Raw genomic sequence first — 21990 nt, forward strand, 5'->3', positions numbered from 1 at the left:
AGAAAAAAGCTTAATTTGCGCCAAAAACTTATTCAGTTGAATCCTTGGATTATTACTTTGTGAGTGTGCAGTTTTAAAATGCTTGAATAATGCACAGTTGTTACAATTTACTGCTGACAGTGCTTCCTGTTGACGAGGTTTATAAATCGTGCATTGCATTATTCGTGCATATTTAACATAAAGTCTGAATTAGCTTAAGCCGCTCTAATTCAGAGTGTTTATAAGAAAATGTACTCAACGAGATGGAAGCACGTAATAAATAAGATTAATTGTGCCAGAAGTGTAAAATATTAAAAATGTGTGCTTCAATTTAAATGTTCAAAGTGTAATATTTGAAGCCGGTCGTTTTTCACACTCTGACAGGATGTCCATAGAGGGCTAGATCCCTAAGAATCAGAAATCGAAAATATATTTGAAACCACCGGCCTTAGGCTAGTTTAAAACAATACCCTACTGCTTATGTTTTAATGTAGTAATTTTTAACCTTCTGGGAGTGGATCTTAGAGGGCTTGGGCCACCGGTAAAGAATGAAATTTCAAAAATATTATTACATGTGTGATCAGCAACCTCGAAGTTGCGTAAGTCGACACTCTGCATGCCTATATTACCAATAAGTATTTTGTTTCGAACGTTGTGAAAAGGAGTGATTTTGACCCCTCGTATCCCATTTGGGGCCGGTTGATGTGACATGCACGTCTTTAAGTCCTAGTAAACATTTTTTAAAGACACCTATTGGTTTAATCTTTATCATAAGAGTGCAATTTCCTGTTCAAAACATGGTAAAAAAATTATATAAAAGTTTGGATTTTTTTTTTTTTGGGTGTAGAGGGTCAAAAAAAAAAGCGCAGAACCCCCAAAAGCTCAACGTCTTAAATAACCAGACATCATGTCGAGACAAACTGTGTTATCATATGTGGAGGCGTTTTATCGTACCTGTAAGTAAGGAGAAAAAAAAAAGCGTTTATAAGCAAACGTTGTGAATACAGTATAATACTTTTAGCCGGCAAGACTCAATTGGTTTGAGCAGGTCTGACAATGTCAAGTTAACACTTCATATGCACAAAATCAGCCAGGACACTGTAAGCACTTCAGGCGTTTTCAGAAAAACAGACACCTCCCTTCTTGACTCCACCTTCCCAATCTTATAGTATGTAATGATTGGCTAAAGGGACTGTGCAACGAGCGTTCGCTTATCCTTCCGCGGCTTGCGGTTCATTATCATTGGCAGCTGTATCAACCAATGAAAAGCAAATGAAACAGACCTGCGCCCATCCTGTAGAGCCCTGCGCTTGTGAGGAAAAGGAACACTGCGGACTTGAATGTGGACGAAACCCACCGGCAGGAGGGATTTGTGTAAATGGATTATGTCATCTACTTAAAACGGTCTAGTATTGGGGAAAGTTACTTTGACAACAAAAGGTACCATGTTATTCTTGTTTATTTCTCCCTCACTATCAAGATAATGCATTTTGTCTTCTTGCTGCAGTCTTTCTACATCAGCTCAAGAACAATCTAGAATTATCACTCTTATCGCCTACTTAAACTGTGGAAAACTGACGACATATTGCAGTGTTAAAAGTGTTTACTGATAACGATATATTATTTTATAGCGCGTGTGAGTTCGTGAAAAAAAACAAACATTTTTGTACAGTTTATGTCCTTTTGACCTGCATTTTGCTAAAACCTGTCCCGACATGGGAACGTTTCTTTAGTTCTCCGTGTGGTGCTTTTCCACTTTTCTGATTTTAACATTTTAAGTGGTTTTGACCGCTGTACGAACAATTAAAATTTCTCATTTGTTTGTGCAAAAAGAGTTGCGATGCCCTTAGAAGTTCATTTAAACGCGGAGGGCGTGGACTTGCGCACACATCCTATTTTTTTTTTTTAAAAGTGCATTTTTCCCCTGAACATCCGACCAGCGTATGAGTTTCCATCTTAGTTTACATTAGACTACTCCGTTTAGATTTAACGGCCATTAATGCTGAACGTTGCACAATTCGTGTTTTAAATTTAGGTTATTTGAGGAAAATTATATCCTCAAAAATGTAGGGGCAGTTTTTTCGGATACCCTTTAATCTTTCCGTTGCGGAGCAAAGGATACTGTACCTAAATATATAAATATAATATCATTCTGAGTAAAGTTATTCAGAAGAATAAAAACCGTGTCCTCCATGGTAATTTGATTTTAACCTTTTTAATGCAGAAGTAGATTTCACCTTTTCTGTTCGAAAGGGCGGGTGGCTTCACAGAGATTTGAAAGACAAAACGGAATTTTATTGGAATTATTTTCCAATATTACATAGTCCTAGTGTTGTAGAAACAAAAACATGAACTTTTGTATACATGTGCGCAAATACTCAATATTGAGTTGATAACTAAAAGAGGTATCCACAAACTTCGACTAAACTGTAATAAACAGTATGCTAACTGGGCTTCTGCTGACTGAAACCAGGATACACCGTGACGACCGCAATATACAGTTCATGTAGTGGGCAGATTCTGCAGTGTCTAATACATTTGCATTTGCCTACTCCTCAGATTTACATGTCTTTCTGTCCATCACTTGTCTGCAGAGATTCTAAAACACTTCCTGGGAACATCAGTTGCAAGTTAAGAATCAGCCTATGGCGTAAAACCTCCTCCACACAATACCCAGCATTCACACAGACTGTAACAAAGAAACCAACCTGCATAACTCTGAGATGTGGGAGGTAACTGAAAAGGCCAGAGAAATCTCCCTTTGAGTAAATGTGCAAATGGCAGACATACTGTACATGGACTGGGCAGAGATTCAAACTCCATAGACCGAAACTAAAAATCCGCAGCTCTAACAACAGGGCCAGTATGCCACATGCATTTGCATCGCAGACCACTAAAAGATTAGATGAAAGTGCACACAGAGATACTGTATGCAGACTTTGTAGGAAGCTATCGACAGGATTACTTGTAACTCTATGATGCTTCTTAATTTTATTGCTGCTTTCCAAGTCAATTGGCACCTAAATGTGTACAATAAAGTGATAGCACGATTTCTGAATGTGATGAATATTTTGATTGGTTCATGCAGGGATTTTCATGTAAATGGTATAATGCCAGTCACTTCAGAGCATAATCTTGGTTATGAATGTCCTATGAGATCATTTTAATAATGAGCTTTCTGTATAATAAAGATGAACTTTCTCACTTCACCAGTTAACTAGTAACCCACTATCTTGATCATCTTGTGCAGGGTATTTTCTTCATTATTTCAACTGAGGTGCATCTTTTTTTATGTATTTAAAAGAACTTGTTCCTTGTATTCACACATCTTTAATTATTTATTTGAAAGTATTTGCTTGTTTGTTGGATGCCACTGATGTTACACTTGCAGGCTGTGCTTTTGTGAGGGCTACTCTGCTGAGGATTAATACAAGAGAAATCTGTTGAGTTGGCAGTGTCCTGTTGTCAAGTTCACAGTTCAAATGACAGTTGGCATTTTTAAATTTGTTTTGTGTTTGTCACAATCAGAAGAATTACCAGTACGCCTGGCTAAAATGATGTTTGGCTGGACCATAAACTTTATTCATTTATAGCCAAGCTTCATCATGAAATTGGTATTGGCATTTAATTTGAGAGTGTGTGTGTATATTATTTGTTTATTTTTTCTTTTCTTTAGTTTCATCTTATCATAGCTTAGTGTCCCCCATTTTGTGTAAGCTCAGTTATCTTGATTTGAGAAGACATGCCCTTTCACAAAACCTGATTTTTATAGTTGTAATAATATGAAAAAGTCTTTTAAATGCTACTCTTATTCTTAATATGAATATAAAGTATAGTTAGATACACTTCTAGTCATTAGTGCTAAATCCTAAGAGTGGTCATCTTTAATCCAGGCCTGCAAATCTTGGCTACTCTGGTTTCCTGTCACATCCTAGAGACATGATTTTCTCGAAGTTAGACTTGGTGGCATGGTATGATTGTCCTGTGAATGACTGGTTGCCACCCTGTGGCTGATTCTGTCAAGATAAGATTAAAATATGGTAGAATTGGGTGGCAATTCTAGTTTTACCTGAATTCAGTGAATAGCTGGACCAGCCAAAACAGACACAGTTTTAATATGACAATTAGCTTTGGGCTGTCCAGCAATAAAGTGAGGAAAAGCTAGAGATATTTTGCTAATGGTCAGGTTGTACAGGATTAGGCACGAGACAGTACTTTGTATTAAATTTTGCGATGCAGAATACTGCCAATATGAAACATGGCGTAGTTGTATATCGTTTGACATTACCACATTGTCGAAATGACGCACAAAGGCAAATGAAATAAAAATTGAATTGCAAAACTAAAACCAAGAAATTTCATCACAAACTGACTGCACTTTGACAGAACTGTTATTCACTGCCTGAATATTGGTGTTTGTCGGCAGGCAACATAGACATTGCAGTTCACGAAACTGATTCAGTCAGTACCCAGAGCTAACGGGTCAGTACGACGTTAAAGCAGGCTAACAGGGCAGCTGTTGCTAGAGCAACACTTTGATAATTATAAAATTAAGTTTTGTATTTTGATAGTTTTGCTCTGTGTTAACTTTATAGTTTTATTGGGCTATTATCATTATGTTTCTGCAGTGCAAATGTTTTATGTCGATATTGTATTAGTCTGCAGGTTACCATGGAGCTAGAAAGGGCCGGATTCATGATTGACAGTGACATGTCACGCAAGTTGAGCTTTACTGAATTCCACAAATATTCACGCTACACCTTGCTAGCCCGGAAAGGTTCAAGAATGCAGGCAGACTCTTGCTGAAGATAACAGGTTTTTAGTGTTCAGAGGGAAGCAACATGCAACAGTGGAAGATCTGGATGAGTCGCACAACATAAGGGACATTGCATAGATTGTCTAGTTATCAGTTTAGCGTCTGCTGATTTATGAGGCGTTTACTGTGGCCATACCAGTGGCTAGGTGTTGCTTCTCAGAGCATAATCTTGCATTGTTAAATAAATGTGCCCATTCTTTGGCTTAACTGTCATTCGGTGTGTGCCACAGTCTTTACACCTCAGTGTTCATTACAATATTTAGGATTATTTTATTAAAAAAGGAAAAAGCTTAGAAACGCATGTTAAAGCTTGAGTATTTGCACACTGAGTTGAATTTGTTTTGTAGTGTTTTTGATTTATGAATAATAAATAACAGTAAATATACAGTACATTTCCTTTTGTGAAGGTTCTGTATCATGGCAATATTTTATCATGAAGCCATGAAATATCAATATGAAATGTATTGTGGGATAAGTGTATTGTACCATGTCTATACAGCAGGGGTCCTCAGTCAAGGGCCGCAGTGGCTGCAGGTTTTTGCTCCAACCCAACTGCTTTAATAAGAAGCACTTATTGCTCAAGTAACACTTCTGTGTCAGTTTAGTTGTCTCACTTGTTAAGATTTTGAATCCTTATTGCTTGTTTTAGTCTTAAACAGCTGTATTCTTGGTTTTTAATTGCTCCAAATTAGCAATAACGTGTGCACTTAACATGCACTGTTTGGTTTAATTAAATACTTTGGAAGGAAAGTGAAGAGAAAAAAAATGAAGGACTGAGAATTACTCCTCCATTTTGGCCTTCAAATCATTTGGATGATATCCTTAGGAAGGTGAAGAAAATCTAGGATATGAATTACCTGACATAGCAGAATTAAAGCACTAACATGCTATGAAGTTAACTTATTGGCAAGAATTGCTTTCTAATTAAGCAACCGGGTTAGAACAAAAACCTGCAGCCACTGCGGCCCTCCTGGACTGTGATGGAGGACCCCTGCTATACAGGATCTAACTCTTCTAAGGAGTAGGTTGTTGTAAAGGTCAAGGAGGGAACACCTGAAATGCAAACTGGTGCAAGGTACTTAAACTGAGCGTTTTTTAATCAGCCTAAATTCAGATAGTGATGCGCTCTCCTCTTCTTGAACCTTCCATGAAAAGGAACATTTTATAGTTTGCTTATTTTAAATTAAATTCAGAAGAGATGTTTTGTATAACACATGAATATTACTATACACAGGGGAATACACTTATTCTTGATGCACTTTTATGAGTTGATGGTAATTTATTAATTTCTTAGTTGGTCATATTAGTTCAAAAAAGATCCCCTTCTCCAGAACAGGATTACACAAAGCTTAAGCCTATCTGAGAAGGGGAGTAGGGAAGAAGCCGAACCTAAGTGGGTACATGTGCACAATAGGTCTTTCATTTATACACATATACAGACTCTTGTGACTCTAGTTGGGCTAATGTTTTGGCATTGTGGTAGGGTACCCACAGGAAAACGATATAACTGTGCATTACTCTTCAGAACTTTCAAGGTTGTTGCTTTTGAACTTTTGGCTCATTGATTACAACAGAGTGTGCACAGAGAATAAAGCAGTTAAAGATGGCAGTTCATTCCTGTTTTCTTATATACACTGTGACCTGGAGTTAGTACCACGGTCCTGCCACTGTTTCATATGTAGAAAATCTAAAACAATTGTACCCTTGACACTGTTCATTATGGATATTTGCCCTTTCTAAATAAAGCTGGTTTATGCAGTATTATACTGTACTTTTAATTTGGTTGCTACCAATGCAAAATTTTGGAGTCGTGGAATTGTCAAATTTTTGAGGGGAGTTGGACATGGAAAAATTATTTTCCAACTCTGATGCCAGCACTTAAGACTTTTTTAATAAGTGGTATTACAACTCCAACTTTGATATCTGTCAGTTTTTAGTGGCAAGCACACCAATATCCCAAGTTTAAATGTAATTTGGTTTAAGCTGGATTTAAGAAGGTTGACACCTGCATACAGCTGGGCTGCACAGGAAATGCCACGTAATTTGTGGTATGCAGTACAAGACATGGACATTGGTTATAGAAGCCACAATCTGCGCCAGTGCAGTGTTTGGGTGTATGTGTGTTATATACACATTATCAATGTGTGCAGGACTGTGTATTTTATTTTTTTATTTTTTTTAACATTTATTTTTTAATATTTTATCCTCTTCTTACAGGTGCTGTGACTAGTTGTGTCATCTGCAATGGTTTCAAGTCGTATTTCATTAATAATAAATTACCAAATAATAAATGTCATTTTAAAATATTTTACCAGAAGAATTTTGTTTTAATGAAAAATACAAGGAAGCTCTTGGTGCTTAGATTTTACAAAGGACTGTTGTTTGGAAAAACAGCAGGTCATCTGGCTACTTAAGACTGCTTTTCACTGCTGCAAAAAGAAAAGGACCATGGCTTTCTGGTACATATGGACACCCTTGCCATTTAAAGACCTGGATATGAACTCTATCATATTTTGCAGCTTTGTCAAAGTATTGAGCAAGCTTCACAAAGCCATTACCAGCTTCAAAATCGTAGAGATAAAAGTTTCACAAGTTCAACACAATTCTATCTTTCTTTCTTAATGTGGTGGGTATGGGTGAGGGCATTAAAAATATAAAACAAATCTAAAAAGTTTGACTTCCTTGTCTCTTTTTTTTTTTCTTCCCCCCCCTTCCCCTGTATTGACTGGTCTTGATTATCCTTTGCCCATCTGACTGCTCCCAAACATGCAGAGAAAATGTATGTCTGGCACTTGTAAACAAATAATGGTTTTATGATATGGATCACTAATATATAAACACTTTTTCATTATTTAGTGATTTTTTTTTTTGTTCATATTCAATGCACTATTTTTACAGGAATGTTCTTGAATATTACAGGCAATTTGCAATTCTGCATTTATCAGTGCTGACAACAAATGCTTGTCCACATGAGAGTGGAAAAGCTTTAATGTTTATGTTGTGGTCCTAATGTACACATCTGCATTTGCCAGGACTTTCATTGTGTATACTATATAAAATGAGGCTGTTCATCATGATTAATAATATTTATACAATATAAATTAATGATTACCAACCAGTCAGAGTATTATTAAAAACTAAGCATATGCTAAAACTAGAGCTGGCATCAGAGAGTTGTATTTCTAAAGCTTTCTAGAGTCGGAGTCTGCTGCTTTTTTTTTTTTTAAAAACTACTCCATGACCCTGGTTTTCTGACTAGGAAATGCATTAATGAAAAATTTCTTAGAGTGTAGTAAATGCCTGTATACAGCAGGATAATTTGTAAGTTCAGTTGTTACATTGTGTTGTGTTCAGTTTAGTTTGAGTCTTGGCTCCATTTGTCGCTCAGAAAAAGAGAGATAAAACAGTGAATTGTCTTGTTGAGGTTTGCCTTTTACTACTGGCACTGCCAGGTTGGGAGCATGCCCAGATGCAGCACGTTGCTGCTCTCACTCAGCAGTGCAATGGGTGACGCCTCAGCACCACACTAGTTTGGATGGAATGGAACAGTGTGAGGTGTGTGGTTTTTTTACAGTGGCTGGAGTGCCAATCTTGCCACCAAACAGCCAGTCCTTGAAGTAGCCTTTAAACTGTGTTTTGTTTTAGTTTGTTGGCAGATCTTGAATTTCAGTAGTATGGTCCAGTTCAATTTATAAAGTGATTTTCTATTACTGTGGTGGGCTGGCGCCCTGCCTGGGATTTGTTCCTGCCTTGCGCCCTGTGTTGGCTGGGATTGGCTCTAGCAGACCCCCGTGACCCTGTAGTTAGGATATAGCAGGTTGGATAATGGATGGATGGATTTTCTATTAAGGTTTTATCTCAACACTACAAATATTTTTAATTATGTTTATACTAAAAATAACCTAATGTGTCCTCTTTAATGAGGAAGTGTTGGTTATCTTAACAGCTCCTTATCCTTGATGCAAAATATTACAGTATATTGAAAAGCCAATTAAGGGAAAAAATATTCTGTCACTGTATAGTATTAAAAGCAGTACATCATAGTTCTGCATCTCAATCACATGTCTGTTTGCTAATTCCCTTTTCAAAGGTTTTGCAGTTAAAAGTTTTGATAAATCAAAGTGTTGCATCAGTTTAGAAGTTACTAAACAAACTTCCTTAATGAATGCTTACTTGCACTGCTACTGTATAGCGGGGGAAAAAAAAAAAAACCTATTAAGCAAGCTCTGTTTAGATTACATTGCACAAAGGCTGTTATTGAAGGAAAATTTACCTAACTTGCTATCATTTATTTTACACATACTGTAATTAAGGTTCCATGGATAACTTGGTTTACAATTGGTTTGAGGGAATGAAATTGTGCCACATTTTAGAGACAGGACTCAATAAGTTTTGTTGGGAAAGATTTTAAAAAGCATGGACTGCAAGTCATACTGTCATTCCAATACAAAACAAGGGGCCCTACCAAAAGACAGTATGCCATGTAACTGTACAGGATGTTAGGAATGGGCTGTAACAGGTCTGTCTTGGTGATGAAGAGTGTGATGTCACATGCTATGAGTAAGCTATAGTCTTCATAGTGGTTAGTGGACAGATAACCCCAACAGACAACAAGAGTGTCTAACCCTTTGTTGACAGAAAAAGCATAGCTATAAAAGAATAGGATCCCATGTTGGAAGGATAGGAATCGAGCCTGCCTTGTAGATGTTGCACTTTAAATACAACAAAAGGCTCAAGACATGAGGGATATCGGCAGAGTTTTTCATTGTTCACTTGAAGTGGGAAACCGGGGTAGTAGGGGGCATAGAACTAGTTAAAGAAAATTTTAACATATTAAACATTTTATATAGGCCCATAAAGGCTACAGATGTTTGTTTTACCTTCACTTTTTCTTTGGCACATGGCTTTCCTGTGCTGCATTTTTAGGAGTAGACAGTGTGGACAAAAATCCATATTACTGTATATTTAAAATTATTTGATTTAGGCTTATCTATCAGAATCAAACAATTTTGTCTGCTGTTGAACAGTGTATGGTGATGCCACCTCTGTGTGCTATCAAATCTCAGTCCAGAGTCTTATGTAGCTCCTGGTTGGTGGAATGAGCTGCCCAACCTCCATCTGAACTGCTCACTCACTGTGTTTAAGAAGAATTTGGTGAATATATATTAGCTGTTAGGTTTTGACATCTAGAAATTTTAACTAGCTCTTCGCTTGAGATGATCCATTTTGTACTCTTGTCCTATAATATTTGTTTCCTAAACAGTCCCCATGACTGTTGTTTACTCAAGTGTTAGCCTCCTTTGTCAGTCACATTGGATAAAAGTGCCTAATAAGCAAATAAATGTAAACTGCTTGGTATTAGTTTACTAGTGAAATGGTTTCGATAGTATATATTAACCCTTCTTGCACAAACCACTGCCTAACGCACACCAGACACAATGTGGTATTTTTCAGTTCTCCCTCCCTGTCCCAAATCGCTAGATTTAAACAGACATACATACACTATCAAATACACTTAATCCACTTCAAAGTCACAGTGGGGCTGGAGCCAGCATCAAATTGCCAATCCGTTAGAACCACACCTCACTCTGGGCAATATTTTTAAAGGATAAACTCATTATTTGACATTGTTCATATACTGCTCAAAAAGTTAAAGGACTACTTTGAAAACATAAGATCTGAATGGGGAATCCTGCTGAATATCTATACTGATATGAACTGGGTATTGTGTTAGGAACGAAAGGATGCCACATCATTTGATGGAAATGAAAATTATCAACCTGCAGACGGCAAAATTCAAAGACACCCCAAAAATCAAAGTGAAAAAATTGTGCGGCAGGCTAGTCCATTTTGCCGAAATGTCATTTCAGCAACTCCAAATTGTACTCAGTAGTTTGTATGGTCCCCACATGCCTGACAATGTAGAGGCATGCTCCTAATGAGATGACGGATGGTGTCCTGAGGGATCTCCTCCCAGATCTGGACCAGGGCATCACTGAGCTCCTGGACAGTCTGAGATGCAACCTGGCGGTGTCAAATGGATTGAAACATAATGTCCCAGAGGTGTTTTATTGGATTTAGGTCAGGCAAGCATGGGGGCCAGTTAGTGGTATCAATTCCTTCATCCACCAGGAACTGCCTGCATACTGTTGCCACATGAGGCCTGGCATTGTTGTGCACCAGGAGGAACCCAGGACCCACTACCCCAGCATAGGGTCTGACAATGGGTCCAAGGATTTCATCGTGATACCTAATGGCAGTCAAGGTGCCACTGTCTAGTCTGTAGAGGTCTGTGCGTCCTTCCTTTGATATGCCTCCCCAGACCATCACTGACCCACCATTAAAATGGTCATACTGAACGATGTTACAGGCAGCATAACATTCTGCATGGCTTCTCCTGACCCTTTCACATCTGTCACATGTGCTCAGGGTGAACCTGCTCTCATCTGTGAAAAGCACAGGGCAGCAGTGGTGGACCTGCCAATTCTGGTATCTTATGGCAAATGCCAATCAAGCTCCACGGTGCCAGGAAGTGAGCACAGGGGCCACTAGAGGATGTTGGGCACTCTTGAAGTCTGTTTCTGATTGTTTGGTCAGAGACATTCACACCAGTGGCCTGCTGGAGGTCATTTTGTAGGGCTCTGGCAGTTTTCATCCTATTCCTCCTTGCACAAAGGAGCAGATACCGGTCCTGCTGATGGGTTAAGGACCTTTTAATGGCCCTGTCCAGCTATCATTGAGTACCTGCCTGTCTCTTGGAATCTCCTCCATGCCATTGAGACCATGTTGGAAGACACCACAAACCTTCTGGCAATAGCACATATTGATGCACCATCCTAGAGAAGTTGGACTACTTGTGCAACCTCTGTAGGGCCCAGGTATCGCCTCATGCTAACAGTAGTGACACTGACCGTAGCCAAATGCAAAATTAGTGACAAAACAGATGAGGAGGGAAAAAAATCAATGGCCTCCACCTGTTAAACCATTCCTGGTTTGGGGGTCATCTTATTGTTGCCCCTCTAGTGCACCTGATGTTAATTTCATTAACACCAAAGCAGCTGAAACTGATTAACAACCCCCTCTGCTACTTAACTGACCAGATTAATAGCCCAGAAGGTTCATTGACTTGATGCTATACTCTGATTAAAACGTTTTCCTTTAATTTTTTGAGCAGTTTATATATGTCCATACCCAAAGACATTGCCTTTTAAGACAGTAATTCACCTACAGAAAAATCGCCTAGATTGTAGATTTCCAATTTGTTTAGTGCTGTCATGGAGCACATTTATGTGGATGTTTTTATCCCTATTAGGTATAGGGAAAGGATTATAATAATTATGTCATTTTTATTTATTTTTTTTTTATGGTGAAATTGTTTCACTCACTTGATTTACACCTGTGTTTGTGAGTTTGCCACATTCTGGATGATTGGATCACGCAATGTGTTTGGCACTGTTGTGAGAGTGGATCTCAAGTTGAGGTAAGCAATGTTAAGACAGTTGGCATGCACAGCATTTTGGAACATGCATTTTCTTTTTGCGCTCTGGCTAGGGATATAGTTGGTGCAGCAGTGGGGTGCCTGCGTGTATGCTTTTGGAATATATGAAGTAAGGTGACGCATGAATGCACATGCACAGGTACAAGAATACATTTGTAGAACAGTTTACTTACACAGTGAGGTGACCTTATTTTCACTGTCCTGTGAAAAGGCAGGGAATAAAAAGGGCATTTTAGGAGATTGGTGGTGTAAGCTCCAGAAGAGATAATGGTTGTGGGAAAGCCTAAAAACATTGCAGAAATGTTTGTGAAAGTGGCAGATATTCTGTGAAAATCAGACTAAAGCCATCTTATTTTTTAAACCTAATATGAGTGGATGAGTTTATAGGATGATTTCATCATTGACTTCACTCTGAAGAATAGTTCAGTATGAAAATTGGAGATTTATTTTATGTATGTTTTAATGCACATTTTATACTTAGATTTTCACTGTTTATTGGATGTAGATGTTTATGAAACTTTTTAAAGGTTTGCTCAATTAAAGGATTTTCATGACATCCCCCCCTTATGATGGCCTGCTCACTAATTCACTGGTATTTGGTCTCCTTACTTGACAGGAGTACAGATAAGAGTTTTTTTAACACATACTGCAAGAAGAATTTTATTTTTTTTTATGCTGGTTTATCACCTTCACCTACTCAGTTTTTAATTTCCTCAGATAAATTGTGTTGTAAGATTTTTAATTCTAAAATGTGCATGTCTTTACAAGTTTATAAATATGAAAGAAAACCTATAATAGTCTTGTTGAAAACGGTTCTGGAACACTGACTCATGTAAAATTCTTATACAAGGATACAGTACAGTTAGATAAGGGGTCTGAAATGTTCCTTATGCAGTGAATTTCCCCTTGGGATTAATAAAGTATCAATCTATCTAGTTTTTTAAGGAGACCACCCTTTCTTCAAAGAACCATGTTGCCTAAATAATTGATGTGCTCAAGCTTATTTCCATTCTCCGAAATGGCTCTTTGGAAATGGTGTGTCCCTATGAACTTTAAAATAAATATTGTTGGAGTAGCCTTTAGCATAGTGGTACACCATTTTTAGATTGCCATTTTACCTTTCTGAGCTTGTTTGTTGCTCTTTGTTTCTCTCCATAATAAAGTGAAAATAACAATACAGATAAAAGTGGAGCAGTCAGCTCTGCTCAGTTTTTATTTGTTTATATTCATTAAGAATATTTTTAGGGGATGTAAAAGCTGACAAATAGAGTGCATAATGCTAGTTTTTAAAATGTGCTGCCTTTTCTGTGAAAGTAAATATGCCTTCAAATTTTCTGATGTGCAGAATGACAGCAACAGCAAGCCGTAAACAACTGATGAATCCATTAACAGCAAGACCTTGGTTTTGATGTTTTCAGTGTAACCTACAATAACTGCATCCATTAGGAAATGTATTTAAAACACCTGACTTTTGTATAGGTTCCCCTAACAGGAAGTGTAAGCTTTTCAAAGTAATTGATTTGATTTGGTAACATCTGCAATATTATTTCTGAGAATCTAAAAATATGTATTTAATGGAGTGACCAGAGGTTTTAATTTTTTTTCCCTTTAGAGTGCATCTTTGAATTTCAAGCAAATTGAATTCTTTACATCAGTGAGTATTTCATTGTCACAATCTTTTAGTTCATTTTTATTTTGCTTACCATTTTTCAGATTTATCATCAAACAAGTCAACCCCTCTTTTTTTTTGCCTCCTTTTTGCTATAAGATTAATTTTTTACCACATAACATTTTAATTGCCAATTTGTATTATCTCTGGTCAGATGAATGCTTCATAGTAATTATGGCAGGAATATGTTTGCTTCTATTACTTAATAGACCAGAGATGGTTTGTAACAAGTCTTAATGTCAGGTGCTTAGTGTTTTGTAAGCAAGCGGATGGTGCCCCTTAACACATGATGATTTGTACATCAGTGATACCATTCCATTGCTGATCTGTAGTTTTACTAATGCCTTCATTTAGCAGCAGTAATAGTGAAAAGCTGATATTGGAAGTGACATGTTTATTAATCCGTTTCCTCCAACTCTTGCAGATATTGGAAGTGGTGCCCAACTTCATCCTGTCATGGCGACTGTTGTTATGGAACAGATAAGCCGACTGTTTATCAATGTACAGCAGATTCGTCAAATCCCACGATTCCTGGAGGTCAGATTTCCAACTCTGCCCTGTACTTTGAAGGACTGTGATGTTCCTCGGGTCTTCAGAGAGCCATATATCTTCTCTGGCTACAGACCACTTCATCAGAAATGGCGTTACTACTTCCTGACTCTGTTCCAACGACACAATGAGGCAGTTAGTGTGTGGACCCACCTTGTTGCAGCATTCATCATTCTGATGAAATTCAAGCAGTTTTCTGAGGTGGTGGATTTTCTGCGAGACCCACAATCTCAGCCTCTTTTCATAATCCTTCTGTCCTCTTTTATATACCTATCATGTAGTGCTGTGGCACATCTATTATGTGCCAAATCTGAACTTTCCCACTATACTTTTTTCTTTTTGGATTATGTCGGTGTGGCAGTCTATCAATATGGAAGTGCTCTGGTGCACTTCTATTACGCTATAGAGGTAGAGTGGCATTCCTTGGTTCGAGGTATCTTTCTTCCTATGGCTGCTTTCTTGGCTTGGCTTTCTTGTGCAGGGTGCTGCTATGGAAAATACAAGAGTCATCAGCTGCCTAAGACAATACGCAAACTTTGTCAGGTGGTGCCATCAGGCCTTGCTTACATTTTGGACATCAGCCCTGTGATTCACAGAATTTATCACTGCCACTTAATTCAACAATGTGATGAAGCTGTGGTTTACCACAAGTATCAGGTCTTGTTTTTCTTGGTCAGTGCCTACTTTTTTTCCTATCCTCATCCAGAGAAGTGGTTCCCAGGGAAGTGTGATTTTATTGGCCAAGGCCACCAGATCTTTCATGTATTCTTGGTGCTTTGCACAGTGGCACAGATTGAAGCTGTAAGGCTTGATTTTATGACAAGGAGGTCTGTATATCATCAATTACATGGTGACTCTGTGTATGACTTCTCTGCCCTCTTTGTCTTCATGATGTGCTGCAGTATCATGACTGCTTTTTACTTCAGGAACAAAGTGCGTATTAAATTAAGCAGCAAGAAGGAACAGTAATTCAAGACCTCACATGGCCTCCGTGTGCTGCTTACCATGATTGTCCTGAATAGCAATGTTTAAAAAGTGCATATGGCTTCCTGAGATTGCATACATTTTTATGAAACTGAAGCTAAAAAAAGGGGAATGTCACAGAAGTTTGATATTTATTAATATTCACTAATCAAAAAAGATGTCATCTGACTTGTAAAAGCCTTCATAGTGTTTACTGGGTTGAAGTTGACATTACAGATTTGAATGTCTTAAGTTTGTATTTTTGTAATGTTCACTTGTATTAACTTTAACTGTGATAATGCTGTTGTTGAGCTCACCTTTAGTAGACCGTGAAACATCAGCTTTTTGTCATCTTCAAAAATTCAGTGTTTTCAGTGTTTACTTTTTTATTTATATATATAAAAAAAATAACAAGGCATCACTCTTGTCTGTTATATTGTATTTTATTGTGCGCAAAGTTGCCTTGAAAATGCTACTTCTACTTGACTTTTCTTTAACATACCTATAGTATATGTTAAAAGCCACTGGTTGTAGTAGCATATAACTACTATTCCTTAGTTTGCACCTTTTTGAGACAGTAGGGACCAAAAACTTGTATTGCCATGTGAAGAATCATCTGTTTCTTATGTGCACTTAAACCTGAGTTTTTTTGTTTTTTAATAGGACCACGAGGACCTCCCATTCACTCTTGTTTTATCTTATAAATGACACTTTCATACTTGCAGGCTATCCCAGACATTTACTGTTAAAAGCTGGGTTGAGGTCATGTGCAAATGATTGCCTAAGCCAGGGGTGCCCAATGTGTTGATCGCGATTGGTCGGTAGATTGAAAAGGTAGTGCAGGTAGATCGCGTTGTGTTCAAAAATTTTTTTTTTAAATGTTAGTCTATCATATATCCTCCCTATGGAATTTGCCACTTGATTAAATTAAAAATTGTTTGTCAGACTTTATCAAATGGGGGGGAAAAAATGTAACGATTCGAGTGTTGCCCAATGTAGCGGAGTAAGAGTAGTGTTTCTTCTACACAAATGTACTCAAGTAAAAGTAAAAAGTATGGTGCAGTAAAACTACTGTTTAGAAGTACAATTTTTTTGAAAAAGTTACTCAAGTAAATGTAACTCGTTAATACCCACCTCTGATACTCTTATCTATCATTTTTAATGTAGGCAGATCATTTTGACCTGGTCATTTTAAAAGTAGCTCGCAAGCCGAAAAAGTGTGGGCACCCCTGGCCTAAACAATTTACTGTACCTGGTAACCTGCTGTGATCTTTTACATAGGTGTATTTGTGATCTGTGCTTTCTTGTGATCATTTTCAGAAATACGCACCCACCTGCCACACAGGGTTAACCATTTCAAAAATGTTTGGTAGTTGGTTAGATTGCAAATAGTTAAAGTATAGGATATATATAACCTTGAGATGAAGGTTACAAACAAACTGATGAGAGTGTGGGCCTTATTTATCATTAACTTTTTACTACAGTTTTCGGGATTGTCAGAAAAGCCGTGGAATTTAAGGGGTTGTCCTTTACATGTGAGTAGGCAGATCCAACTGAATTCCAAAAGTGTTAAGTAGCTAATTTCTAGGGATCTGTGTGTGACTGTTGCTATTGTCAGACTGAATTTTGCATAGAAAAAGCACAAGTAACTGGTATGAAAGACAAAAAAATGAATGCTTTCTGACAAGTAATGGATGCAAAATTCAATCAATCAATCAATCAACATTTATTTATATAGCACATATTCATACAAAAAAAATGTAGCTCAAAGTGCTTTACAAAATGAATAGAGAAATAGAAGACACAATAAAAGATAAACATAAGTCAACATTAATTAACATAGAATAAGAGTTAGGTCCGATGGCCAGGGTGGACAGAAAAAACAAAAAAAAACTCCAAAGGCTGGAGAAAAAAATAAAATCTGTAGGGGTTTCAGACCAAGAGACCGCCCAGTCCCCTCTGGGCAAAATTGGCTACAATACATTTTTTTATTTTATTTTAAGGGAAGTTGGTTTAAAAAAAAAAAAATTGTCATGAACAAATTCTTATTTGCTTAAATATCAGTGACAGTACAATATCAAGAGACATTGATTTGAAATGCACTCCGTCAATACAACATCCTACATCGTAGACCACATCAGGTGATATATACAAGAACCACTCAAGTTTGTCAATATGAGTAGTGATTGAGTAGTCCTTTTGACCTGTGGATTAAAACTGTTCCTGAATCAATTACTGTGAGTGCTACTGGCTCTGGACCGTTCTGCATGATGGAAAGGAGAGAAAAGGGACTATGCAAAATGGTTGTTATTAATAATTCCATTAGACTTTCTAAGGTAACATGTTTTATTTTGTGTGTTCTAAACATAATGGAGCTGTTTGACAGTAATATTGAATAGCAACATCACCACTCTCTCTGTAGTACTGTATTTTGTAGTCCTGAACTGTGGAAGTGGTTTATCATGATGATATGAAGGATGGACTTCACTATGCATCCATAAAAGTTGGTGAGCATAGAAAGACCTCTGGACTTTCCTCAGATGTTTTCAGAAGTGAATGTTGTTGGTGAACCTTCTCAACAGTAGCATAGATTTGTTGTGCCCACTTGAGACCATCATTGATGGTGACTCCAACAAATTCAAAGCCCTGTCCACAGTATTCTTCATAATGTAAATCCGAGTGTGTCAGTCATGACTACTGGTACATTTCAGACATATCTCGAGAAATTTCTCTGTAGTCCTTACGTCACTGCAGTTTTTGTTTAAAATGTTAAATATGAAATAACCTCTGGACCACCATAACTCGTGGGTTAGGCTTTGGCTAGTCATGACCCAATAAAATCTATTATCAATGTGAAAAGTGATCATATGAATGTCTTCAGTTAAACAAGAAGTGCATCTGTCCTAGAAATTGTGTTAATTTCATGTCCTTTTTTTTTTTTTTTATAAAGAATAAAGCTACATTGGAAACTAGGCTATGCCAGGTCCAGTCAGTGTATTGAGAAAATGAATGAGAGAGCCTGAAAAAATATTTTTGTTTTGATTTTCTAAATCTGCTATGCCCTTTCTCCTTAGATCATAGGGAGAATGAAGAGAATTCCAGTAGCCACAAGGCAGAAAACCATTCCATATATATATATATATATATATATATATATATATATATATATATATATATATATATATACTTTCTAGCTGTGAATTGCAGTTTACAGTTGGTACAGGGAGACTTTAAAATGATCCAAATCAATTTGTTCAGTATGAATTGTATTGTTTTTGTGTGGTATTGTGAAATTAGCAGTAGTTTTCACCCAAATAAGTTAAGGAGGGAAATTTTAAAGTTAAAAAAAAAAAAAATCATGCACAACATTAGTAATGTGTTTTTAAACGTGTGTTTTTTTTAAACTGACTTAATTTGATATTTAATTTTTCTAGAATGTCAGCTACTTTTTTGAAAGTATAGCAAGTGTGCTAATTATTGCAGCATTTAAGATTGCAAGCTTGGAATTATTTTTAACTACTAAAGGTCATACTAGACTCCCAAGGTAAGATTTAAAAAGCCATGTTCTGTACCCCAGTTTTAAAATTTCATATGAACTGCTGAAAATAATTTAAATGTGTCTGTGCTCGTAACATATTGATGTATGATGTGATCATACTGTATATGGATGCAAGTTGAATATTCAGTGTTTTCTCAACTGGAACCTATCATGACCATACTGCTTGCATTTTTATGGTATCATTTAATATATTTGGCCAGAAAATAAAGAAAATACATTTGTGGGGTGGCGGTTCCCATGATCAATTGTTGAGTTTGTTTTTATAACCTGTTCAATATTTTAATCTTGATAAAGGATTACTAGTTAAGGATCAAAAAGGATTATGCTTTGGTGCTAACATCCTGACAAATATGGAAATTAAGAAAGGTTGAGTTGTAAACCGTGGGGATGTTATTCAGTGTTAATCTTGTTTACCAGTTGTAATGCGATTCCTCTGTAAAGATTGTCAGTCTTGCTGTAGGAGTATTTTTGCATTTTGTTGTACATGGGACAGGTCTGAGCAGATGATATTCCCCTGATTCCATGACTTGGTGTTAATAATAGTAATGCAGAAGGGATAATTCCTTTGTTTTGAAACCCTTCAATCGTACAAATTGTGTCCGTAAGGTATGCATTAAAATGTTTACATTACCTTACATTACCTTTGCAAAGTCAACGTGTTTTATGCCTTACAGTGCCAGAGTATTGGGTTAGAATCTGCTCACTCATTTTCCGTGTGGAGTTTTTAGGGTCCTTCAGTGTCTCATGGTGGTGTGTGGGTTTTTTTTTTTTTTCCCTCTCTGAATACTCCAGTTTTCTTTTTACATCCCTTGAGGTTGGGTCAATTTACAATCCCAAAGTTAAGCTATATGAGTGTGCCCTTTAATGGACTGGCACACCCCATCCAAGCTAGTTCCCACCTTGCACTTGGTGATATTGGGATCTGCTTCTGCCCTTGAGGCCCCAGCTGGATTAGGCAGAGACAGTCTGAGGTTGTAATTGTGATTCCTGGACTTTGTAACTTGGATTGGTATAAAGAAGTGGGTGTGAGTATAAAGCTTTCATGATCTCCATTCTGTGCCCTGTGATTGACTGACATTTTGTGCATGGCATTCATGAGTCATTCTCAGTGACACATTTGAACATTGATTTCTCCACAGTCATGTAAAGGTTTAATTGGGTAAAGAAAATGGGTGGTCCCTCTGAACAGTGAGCACTTATTGTAACTGTTTGACTTTCCCCTTTATTGCTACAAAGGCGGGGTATGCAGTCGGTTGCAATCCTGTCCATGCTGTGCCAACAACCTTTTGTGTGATGACTGGTTGTCTTGCTGCCTTTGACTAGGATAGCGAGCAGTGACTTGCTTCATAACAGTGGGGAATGCTTCAATGACAGCTGGTTGGAGACAACAAAAATCACCTGGATTTGGTCATTTATGAAATATTCTGCATTTTAGGCTAGCAACAAACAGAGTATTTGTAACAGTATTAAATAAATTAAATGGAAATCATCATTTCTGAGTTTGTTTTCATTTGCACAGCAGAATCCATGGGATAAATGCCAGCCACACACAGAGTTAACATCACATCCAATTTATGAGGGACATTGTGCCCACCCTGTTGAGTTAATTAATTGTGTTTGACATTCAGCTTTTATCAGGAATAGTGAAGACTGCTGGGAAGACTCAACTGAGCTTTCGTAACACCTGACAAAAAAGTGGAACTGAGTGAGAAGGGCTTGAAGTATAATTATATCCTATCACCTTCTCCTGCTAGCGGGAAGGTTAATGAAGCAGGCTAATGTAATCAACGCCTTAGAGATCAGGGTGAAAAAGAAGAAAATACTCTTTTACAAAATAGCCATCTTTATTTTCAAAATGGAACTCCTCTATGTTGACCTAAAACAAATGCTTCCTGAATGGGGTGTTGGTTTGAAAGGAAAAAACAGACTGTGCCACACAGGATAACGGACCTGAAATCAGAGTGCCTCTTATTATAAAGGTGGAATTGTCAAGGGGATGCAAGGAAAACGGGCCAATGCCACATGGAAAGCATCCAGCTAGGAGAGGAGTCCGAAGCCCAGATACTCTTAAATCTGGTTCATAGTGAACAATGCACCAAGAATCAATGATCTGTTTTATAGGAAAACTGGTGTAAAGTTGGCATTATATTCCAATGCTCAACAAAAGAGTAATTTATTGATACAGAATAATGGTAATTACTATCAGATGATACTCCCATAAATGACGTTGCAAGAGGCAGCGTGTTATATAGGCGCCAAGATGTTCTAAGCAACGGTGTGATGAGGGTTTGGTGCCAGTTGTTTCCTGGGGCCTATCAATGTCCTGCACATGCTTAAATAGACGTAGTCCTAAGAGAAGATTACATTCATCTTATAGGCAATAACAATAATGTGTTATTGAAAAATGTCCTGTCAGAAAATGGTGGCACCAGAGAAGGCTGCCTCAACAAGTTGTTTGATAGTTGGACTTTTTTGATGTATCTTCATACAGTTAAACTGTCCCTAAAGAGTAGTTGAGGTTGTATGCAGAATAATCTAACAGCATAAAATCAAACTTTTACATTTTCAAGGATGTTGTCATTTCACAGATGGTGAATGAGCTCCCTCTTTAAAAAAAGGTATTCTTTATATTAGTGCCCTTTTAATGTAGTTTAATGAGTCTCAGTTTATAATCTGTCTCAGAACAGCATGATGGTTACAAAGGTCATATTGTGTGCTTCACACTTTCTTGGTTCCACTGAAGGTGAAGACGACGCGGCATTGCACCCAATGGCATTTGAAAAGCTGGTGCTGGAAGTCAGACATTTGGATCAAAGGTACGCATCACTGAGGTAGGCTGTAATCTGAAGGTGTCTTCATACATGCTTTCAGGTTCTTTTTATTTTATTGTTTTTATTTTTTTGTCCTGGGTGGACTTAGCAAATTTTCCAGTGCTAACTGGACTTCTATAACTTGGC

The 21990-nt window shown here is 37.4% G+C and overlaps 1 protein-coding gene across 2 annotated transcripts; it reads left to right on the forward strand.

Moving 5' to 3' along the window:
• Positions 1 to 1234: 1234 nt before the first annotated feature.
• Positions 1235 to 15892, forward strand: paqr7b (progestin and adipoQ receptor family member VII, b). Of its 2 annotated transcripts, XM_039740187.1 has the most exons (3): positions 1236 to 1419; positions 13906 to 13947; positions 14387 to 15892. In XM_039740187.1, the coding sequence occupies exon 3, from the start codon at positions 14419 to 14421 to the stop codon at positions 15478 to 15480; it is 1062 nt and encodes a 353-aa protein (XP_039596121.1). In that variant the 5' UTR covers positions 1236 to 1419; positions 13906 to 13947; positions 14387 to 14418; the 3' UTR covers positions 15481 to 15892. The 2 variants fall into 2 exon arrangements, with proteins under 2 accessions (XP_039596122.1, XP_039596121.1); XM_039740188.1 differs by lacking the exon at positions 13906 to 13947 and having other exon boundaries at positions 1235 to 1419.
• The last annotated feature ends 6098 nt before the right edge of the window (positions 15893 to 21990 follow it).

The sequence above is a fragment of the Polypterus senegalus genome, chromosome 17 (genome assembly GCF_016835505.1).
Source record: "Polypterus senegalus isolate Bchr_013 chromosome 17, ASM1683550v1, whole genome shotgun sequence".
NCBI classification, from domain to species: domain Eukaryota; kingdom Metazoa; phylum Chordata; class Cladistia; order Polypteriformes; family Polypteridae; genus Polypterus; species Polypterus senegalus.

Coding starts and splice junctions, on each gene's coding strand:
- paqr7b (XM_039740188.1), top strand. CDS start 14,419: ATGGCGACTGTTGTTATGGAACAGATAAGCCGACTGTTTATCAATGTA.